This window comes from Perognathus longimembris, chromosome 12 (assembly GCF_023159225.1).
Source record: "Perognathus longimembris pacificus isolate PPM17 chromosome 12, ASM2315922v1, whole genome shotgun sequence".
Classification (NCBI taxonomy): Eukaryota; Metazoa; Chordata; class Mammalia; order Rodentia; family Heteromyidae; genus Perognathus; species Perognathus longimembris.
The window spans coordinates 35825001-35834414 of record NC_063172.1 but is presented as its reverse complement, the minus strand read 5'-3'; the positions used below and the strand labels follow the sequence as shown (position 1 = coordinate 35834414).

At 35.8% G+C, this 9414-nt stretch overlaps 1 protein-coding gene across 2 annotated transcripts in view; it reads right to left on the bottom strand.

Moving 5' to 3' along the window:
* Positions 1 to 1008: 1008 nt before the first annotated feature.
* The window catches only part of Pip4p2 (phosphatidylinositol-4,5-bisphosphate 4-phosphatase 2), a 47633-nt gene continuing 39227 nt past the window's right edge, over positions 1009 to 9414 (bottom strand). The window contains exons 6-7 of one of the 2 annotated variants that reach the window (XM_048359071.1): positions 3607 to 3697; positions 1009 to 2021 (exon numbers count right to left, since the gene is read on the bottom strand). In XM_048359071.1, the coding sequence (XP_048215028.1) occupies positions 1878 to 2021; positions 3607 to 3697 (235 nt within the window). In that variant the 3' untranslated portion in view covers positions 1009 to 1877. Of the gene's footprint in view, positions 2022 to 3408; positions 3698 to 9414 lie in introns of those variants that run through there. The other variant, XM_048359070.1, reaches the window with a different exon arrangement.

Sequence of the window (9414 nt, the reverse complement as noted above, 5' to 3'; positions counted from 1 at the left end):
GCCAAGGTAATATTCCAAAAGTAATAGGATCACATAGCATATAACAATGTAAAATCTTAATTCAAAAAGTAAAAATATGGATTGATAAATTTAATATATGTTTTTAATTAGTAAGTCATTAAGAAATAAATTTGATTATTTTATATTGAGTATTAAATGGGATACAAATGGATTTAATCTGAATTTTAAAGATATTCATAGAAATAGTAGAAAAATCAAATGAATATTATAGAAAAAATTATGTGCTTTCTTTTTTGTCAGTCATAGGGCTTGAACTCAGGGCCTGGGCTCTGTCCCTGAGCTCTTTCACTCAAGAAGCTACAGCACCATTTCTGGCTTTTTCTGAGTAGTTTATTGGAGACATAGTCTCATGGACTTTTCTGCCAGGGCTAACTTCGAACCACGATCCTCAGATCTCAGCCTCCTGAGTAGCTAGAATTACAGGAAGTAACACCTAATTTCTTTTTAATAGACTAAGACAAAGTAACTTTTGGACAATAACCTTTATTAGTGTATTTTCCAATTACATATAATCCTGAGCTAGTTCATTTATACATTTATCATTTAGTCTGTGACATTTACATGGATTTTGCTCTAAATTCTCTGATGAGTACATTTTCATATGCGTCAGGAACACAAATTTTAAATATTAATTTTATCCTTGGAACCAACAGTTATTTTACCCAAACATTGCATGATCTAATTCTACTATATGAATGACTTTAGAGCATTACTTTTTAAACAACTTTTTCAAAACTGCAAAAACGGGCAGTGCAAGAGCTGATTCCATAATCTTAGAGAATTCTTAGAAAACTATGCTGCCTTTTTCCTTGATCTATTTCTTTGAATAATTTTCACTAATCATAAGACCAGTCATACTTGAGAAAAATGGTAAGAGTAATTCTAACTTTTAACATGTTAGCTAGTGCAAAATATGTAGGATCTCATCACATCTAAGTGGTGCACAATTATTCCAACAAGAAAAATGCCCTGATTACAAGGAGCAAACCCAATGTAATATATCTTTAATTAAGTGGTTAAGTATTATAAAATGTGTTATGTGAAATACTTCCACCAGTCTCTATAAAGGAATACATACAACCCATTAACATTAAACTCAACAAATCCAGACTACATGTTTTACAATTGGTAAATAAAAAAACAAAAAAAATGAAAGGCAAAAAAAGCCTGTGAACTTTGAAAAAAGACATTTTATCCAACATCTCTCTGGACAAATAAATATTTTTCATTCTTGTATTTTACATTACTACCAAAATATTTTATCTTTCTACAAACAACACAAAACAAGCATACAGTATCTAGAAATGGTTCTCTGACAAGAATGCCAAGTTTTTGAAAGTACACTCAATTTTTTTTCCTGAATGAGGTCATTATAATCTTAGGTTAAAATTGCTATAAGCAGTTCAGGCAAAAAATGCATATTGCTTTATTTTAAAAGCAAGCAATGTTAATACTGCTTAATTAAAACATAATTATAAATGTGAAACTATTGTAGAAACATTTACAAATACATCTTGGGAATAGTCACATATTGGCAAGTAATGGAATAATGATTGAGACACATAACAAAGGGGTAATATACTGGGTGTTTAGTGACATATCTGAAAATATCTTTAATGGATTAAAAGAACATAAAAACACAACTTTATTTTTCTGAGTTTGAAAACCTAGCAGCAAAACAAATTGCATATAATGTAGTGCAATGAGCATTTGTCCAGAAAAGACTCTCCAAGTGTTGAAACTAGTATACATAAACCAAGATGGAATCCCTTAAGATAAATAATTTAAACATGTCTAGAGTCACTTATCAAGGACTGAGAGTCATTCTCACCTGCATCACTGAATCAGAAGCCAACCTATGCAAAACTATGTTCTGGATAACTCACTCTTATGGCTCCCCAGTAACAAGCTCGGATAAGGCAGATCAAACCTAAGAGATATGCAATTGCCCAAGAAACATAGGTTGCATGAAATCGCCTTGCAAAGTCTTGGGTGCCAACCTAAAACAACAAAAAAATAAATTTTAAAAAAAAGATTAGAAACCTTAAAAAAATCTGCTTAGACAACATTGTGTTGGCTTGTGTGTATGATTTGTGTGAAATATAACCTCAAACTTAACTTTCAGCATCCCTATAACCTGATTTTGTGCCTGCAGACATTACCACTACTTATATTAACTATTACTTTTTGTACTACTGGAGTTTGAACTCAGGATCTCAAGTTTACTGATCAGATGCCCTACCACTTTAGTAACGTCTCCAGCTTATTTTGCTTTAGTTATTTTCCATGTAGGTTATGATGCTTTTGCTCTGAGCTAGCCCAAATTGTATCTCTCTTACTTAAACTTCCCTTGCAATTGAGATGCAAGCACCTCCCCCCAACTTTTTGTTGAGATGATGCATCATCTTCCCTATTTCTTCCTCCCAACTAGCAGGAATTGAAGGCATACACTACCCTGCCTGGCCTTAAATATAAATTATATGAAATAAAACAAACACACACACACGTACAGCCAACCAGGTAGTATACACATGCAGCCACCAAACTTATGAATCTGAGGCAGAAGGAACATGAGTTATAGGCTAATGTGGGTTACACAAGGGTCAAAAAACTCATTTTTTTAAAGCCAGGCATCAATGGATCATGTCTATAATCATAACTACCCAGAATGCTAAGATTAGAAGATCAAGGTTTGAAGCCAGCCCATGCAGGAAAATCCATGACACTCTTCAATTAAACACACACACACACACACACACACACACACACACACACACACACACACACACCAGAAATGGAGCTGTGGCTTAAGTAGTAGAGTGCTAGCCTTGAGCAAAAGGCTCAGGGACAGTATCTAGGCTCGGAGTTCAAATCCCAAGACTGGCATCCAGGTGCATGTGCGCACGTGCACACACACACAGACACACACACACACACAAAATCTAAAATAAGTTAGCCTTGAGTGACATTTTCTTTACGTAACTCATTATCATGTAACCTAGTGAGACACTGTTAATAATATGGAATCCAATATACTAACTGAGGAACACAGCAAGGAAAGTGGCAGCAAGGAAAACAGCAAAAAGGCCAGTCCCTTTTTTGTCCGGGATAACCCCCATGCCAAGTGGCTAGCTTCTGTCACCTCTAAAAATAACTCACCCTAGTACGGTAATGATTCTGTTTGATATGGGGTGTGGATAAAGTAAATGATTTTTCAGACTTTGTCATTTTGTTGGTTCTCTCCACAAATGAGCTTTTGTTAAGTGAATGGCACATTCCCCAGTATTTAATAACCTTGACAAGGGTCCAAGGCACTTTTTTATCTAGAAGTGAGAATTACATTTTAAAGCAGGTCAGTGCACAATAAAAAGACATTATTTTGTCTAATAAATAAAGGCGAATAAGGTATTTTTAAATCATTAAAGAAAATAATCAGGTTTCTGACGCAATAGTTTTTTCTAAAGGTGGTATCCCCAATGCCAAAAAAGCAGCCTTCTCAGGAATGACTGTTGTCTCAGGCCTTAGGCTGACCACAGTTGGTAATGTTGAGACACAGAAGAATTTTAAGAGGAAAGTAGTACTTACAGTTAGTCCTACGCCAATGAAAATACAGATCATTCCGATAGTAATATATGCACAGCAGCGTCTTCGAGGAAGTGCACTACCCACGGAAGAGCTACAAATCAAGACAGCAAAAGACATCACTAAGAATGTGTGGCCAATGTCAAGATCATGCTTAACTTGGTATAATATCCCAAGGAACGTTTGTTGAATAAAAAAATTACAAAAATGGATCACATACTAGGAAAAATTTTTAAATGTGCTTCTTTGAAGAAGTTCTAATTTTACATAAACACTAGCTTTAATGACTCAAATTTTATTAAATCTACCACAAATATACACCATAAACTTTCCTTTGTACTTGAACAGAAACATCAACATCTGGATGACCCCGAGGCCACCATTAATCACCATCTTAAGAGATTGCTATGTGGAGAGGACATGAAGAACTAATTGCCATTATGGCATGTTTAGCCTTAGACTACCTTTGGTTTGAATTCTTATTTATTTACTGGTTTTATTCTTGACACATGGCTGGTTGTTCCTCATTACAACCTGAGTATATGCTTCTGGAAGCCTAATATATCCTAAAGAAAGTAAACTTTTTAGAATTACATATTGAAGAAGCCAAAGGTTCTAAGTGCCAGGAGAATAATTTGAGTGCATCAATCTCAGTATGTGAATTTTGCTTAGCAAACCCATATCCTTTTCTGCACTCAGTCACTACTGAGAAATCTTTCCACAGAAAAAAAAGGACCTACTGCTACTCCATGACCCGAGTGCCGTCTCAACACAAGGAGAAAGCAACAAAAATGCCATAATCCCTCATATATTTAACTTACATACTGTTCTATGAGCAAGATACAGGATTATTTTGCGTATTAACTTAATGTGGCTGGGTATTGGTGGTTCATTCCTGGAATCTCAGCTATTCAGAAAACTGAGACCTAGAAGATGACAGTTCAAGGCAAGCCTAACCAGAAAAGTCCATCTCCAATATAATCAGCAATATCAGGGCTAGAGATGTGGCTCAAGTGATAGAGTACCAGCCAAGCAAGCAAAGTGAGCAAGTATGAAGCTCTGAGTTTAAATCTCAGTACAATAAGAAAAAAGAAAATTAAAAAGTGAAGAATAGGTGTGGATTTTGAACTGTATGTTTCCATGGCTTGTCCTTTTTTTATTTGCTCAGTACTCTAGATGAAATGTCTATACTGATATGTGAAGATCTAGTTATCCATTTTCATAAGTATGTTTCACTATAATTGTTTCCTTATCTGTTAATAAACTTTCAAATTTTCTTAATAGTTTCTTGTTATAACAGTGTTACTTTAAGTACTCTTTGGTTTCCTCTCTGATATATGCAAGAATTTATCAAACATACATTTAGGAACAGAATTGCTGGGTTGTATCTTATTCATATGTATATTTAATTTCATTAAGACCATACATGCAAACACATATATATGCATATGTACACATACATTCTCAATTTTGACACTTCCTATTCTCATTTTAACTATTTTACAGGAATAGTATTTCTCAACAGTTTTAATACGTGTAGACATGGTTTCTAGCAAGGGTGAATATACAACTTTTCAAATGCTAGCTAGCTATTTTTTTCTATCAAATGCGTATTCACAACTATTGTGTCTTTGTCTTAGGCTAGCTCTTATCTACTGATACACTTAATCGATGTGGCTGGGTACTGGTGGCTCATTCCTGTAATCCCAGCTACTCAGATGGCTGAGATTCAGAAGATGATAGCTCAAGACAAGCCCAGGCAGTAAAGTCCATCTCCAGTACAATCAGCACTATCAGGGCTGGGGGACATGGCTCAGGTGATAAAGTACTCAAGTCTCAAGTAGTGATATTTATATAGTCTAGGTACTATTCCTCACAGCTATGCACTCTGCATAACTGACAATATTCTGTGCTTTAAAAAATCATTTTAATAACATAGTTTGGTGAAGAGTTCTTATTAACAAAATCACTATAGAGTAAGGAAATTCTAATAAAGACAAAATTACCTATTGTTTCCCTTAGGAGTTGCAATTTTTACCTTATCAGGAAAATTTATTCCTATCTCTGTTATAAAAATATTTTTTCTATTTAAAAAGTATTACAATTTGTCTTGTGTTTATGTCTTGATCCATAAGAACATCAACTTATAACTATCAATTCTTATTTTATGTTTTAAGGTTACATTTGTTGCACAAAAGTACAGAATTTATGTTTCTGCTGAAGTGATAATTCCTTTTATACAGAGGCAAAGGCAGAGTGCTGGTTACATAGAGAAATCCAGACTATAATTTGTTTCCCTAGCATATAAAATGCAAACATAAATTTTGCAGCCCAGAGTTGATAAACATCTCAGTTCTGTGATTTACTGATATTGTCAGAGTCAACATGGTAACAAGGTTTCTTCATACTTGCCTTTTCCAGGCAGTTAGATGAGAGAAGAGAAAACCACAACAAATAATGCTCTATTAGAGGAGACAGGCAGGAAGTTATACTTAATACTTCTGTTCACATTCAATTGTTTATAACCTAAACATGTGGCCACACTTTCTGCAAGGAATTATAGGAAAGGTCTCTAGCTGGGTAGCTCTAAACTGCAGGTTCTATTACTATAACAAAGAAGAGCATCACAAAAGCCAGCACTGGTAGTTCACATCTGGCACTCCTAGCTACTCCAGAGGGTAAGATCAGAGGATTACAGTTTAAAACCAAAAAAGTCTTCAAGACTCTTATATCCTGTTAACCAACCAAATGTCAGATAAGAGACTTGGCTCAAGTAGTAGAGCATCAGCTTTGACCCAATTTAAAAATTAAACATCACAAGATGTTGGCTTGATCTTGGACACCTGAGCTTAGATCTTTCCCTTTCCATCCCTTGTCCCCGTCTATCTACCTCTTCAGTACTGGAAAATGGAATACAGACCTCCTTTTTGGATATACAAGGGCCCTACCACTTGAGCTATCACTAGATATGGTCTTGATCTTAGATTCCTGATCTTACATTCCTCTCTCCAACACTGGAGATTGAACCCAGGGCTGCTTGTTTGATATGCAAGTGCCCTACCACCTGAGCTACACCCCTAGGAAATCCACCTCCTACAACTGAATATTACAGGCACACACCACCATGTTCAGCTAACCTCTTTCCTTTATAAAGTGTGAAGTCCAATATTTGACTACAGTAAAAGCAAATGGATGAAACTGTGATTTTAGGGCAAGGTAAGAGTAAGACATGCAGAGGAGGAGAAGGGCGTAACAGTATCTGACAATAGTAGCATTGTTCAATTGTGAAAAGAATTTTACTCAAGAAACAAGCAGCAGAATAATCTTTCTGTCAGAAAAGGTTTCTTCAGGTAAATAGTGATGAAGTCAAATGTTTTACACATAGGCAGGATGAGGACGACACTAGTCAGGCAATCCCAGGCCTTTAAGGATTTACTGAGGGACAGTGGCTTATGCTGCTCCTCTACTAATAAAGAGATCTCTGAAGGTTAAAAAAAGAAAAAGGAGTCAGGTACAGAAGCAAAACACCATATAATATGCTCCGGAGGTAGACTTTGTTGAGTCTGGGACATAGAAGGTTATGTTGTACAAATGTGGAAGAAAGACAACTCTAGAAAAGTTAGGCAAAGACTTAAGCCTGGAAATTTTTATCTACATTGCTAAGAAGTCTGAAGTTTAACTCCAGATTTTAGGCATTGGGTATATAATAGAACATACTACTTTCTGCCCAAAAAGTAAAAGAAAATTCCTCAAACAATATGCCACCAAATAAGCAAAAAGTCTGGCTGATAAGATATTAGCATCTAGAATGGATCCAAAAAATATGGTACCTATACACAATGGAATACTACATAGTGATTAGGAATGGTGAAATATTGTTATTTACAGGGAAATGGTCAGAACTTGAACAAATAATGTTGAGCGAGACAAGCCTAGAACACAGAAAACAAAGGGGCATGATCTCCCTGATATATGACTGTTAAGATGGGGTGACGGGGAGACAGTAGAGACCAGGTCTGTGAAACCAAAAACCTCTTGTCACATGGTATTTCCCACAGGTTTGGGTCAGCGACCCTACATTATATAACTAAAACCAAACAACTACTCAACATATAAAGGTCAAAAATTGACCTCTCAGTGGAATACAATAGCTCAAGAGCTATGTATGTACGTTCACATAAGACTATTGTCAACATACTGTCTATTGTAGACATTACATTTAAAGACCTAGGCGAATTTTCTTTGGTGTAGGCCACGTGGCTACTGTATATGTCCTTGGTACATTGTGTATTGTATGTATGTCTACCTGACCTAGGGAAGGGAAAGAAAAACACGGTGTAAGATAACACAAGAAATGTACATACTGCCCTACTATGTAACTGTACCCCTTTTGCACAACACCTTGTCAAAAAAATTTGTTTAATAAATTTTTTAAAAAAGATATTAGCATCTAGTTATGGGGAAGAAAAATTATTTCTGGTGTGATCACCGGACTAGATGGATAACTTTGGTTGGTACATTCACCAAGACATGGGAAAATTAGTTTGCAGAACCGGGTTGGAAATTATTCATTGTATATTTGAGATGCCAATGATATGCTAGGTTAAAATGGTGATGTGTGAGTTAACAAATAGACACTGTGTCTACATTTTAAGTTCCAAAGAGAGATCTGAGGTGTTGAGATAGATAAATGATAGAAGCATATGAGAAATTCAGACATTACGTGGTTAAATTTCAACTATGGACAGTAGAGGAACAAAGTCAATAACACACAAGATTGTTCTGAGATGTAGGGAAAACTCACAAGAAATCAGTAAACCAAGGAAAACAAATTTTAAGGAAAAAACAAACAGGATGATCAACATAATTCTCTAATTGCTTAGAGAAAACAAGCAGGATAAAACTGATGTATTTAAATTTGCAATTGGAATGTGAACTTCTTCAGAGCAAGTTCAGTGGTCTAGTGAAGACTAGTGGTTAATTGTCTTTGCTCCAGAGCAAGTAGAGAATCATGATCAAATGAAGGTATAAATCTTGAAGACATCTGCTTCCTTTTGAGAAGCAGAAATGAAGTAAACACAGAGACCAAAAGTGTGAACTTAAGGGAATGCAAGGACAGCCCTGGTCACCCTTAGATGATTCGAAATAAACTCTCATAGAGCCTGGGAGGGTTCAGGATTTGGAGGGGCATATTTAAAAGAAATAAGTTTGTAGAGATAGCTGTTTGGGGGAGTGGTAAAAGGAGTTAAGCGAGTATTTTTAGAATATAGAGCAAATATAGAGCATATAGGGCATATAGAGCAAAGCTGTAGCTAAAATGTAAAGTTGTACATTTTTAAAGACCTAAAAAATACTAAGTTTTTTCCCAGCTTTTTTTTTGTCCAGTCCTGGGGCTTGGACTCAGGGCCTGAGCACTGTCCCTGGCTTCTTTTTTTTATGCAAGGCTAGCACTCTGCCACTTGAGCCACAGCGCCACTTCTGGCCATTTTCTGTATATGTGGTGCTGGGGAATTGAACCCAGGGCCTCATGTATATAAGGCAAGTACTCTTGCCACTAGGCCTTATCCCCAGCCACCAGCTTTTGATTATCCTGGTAAAGGAAAAGGAAAATGCCTACATTAATCCAAGATAAGTGATTTGAAAGGTAGATCAACAAGATGAAGGCTCAGTTAATCTAAAAAATTTACAGTTGTCTTTATCTCAACTATTCAAGATGAATTTATCATCCTCTACCAGATATATTTCTTTTTTTTTCTTTTCTTTTTTGCCAGTCCTGAGACTTGAACTCACTGTATGGGCACTATCCCCTGA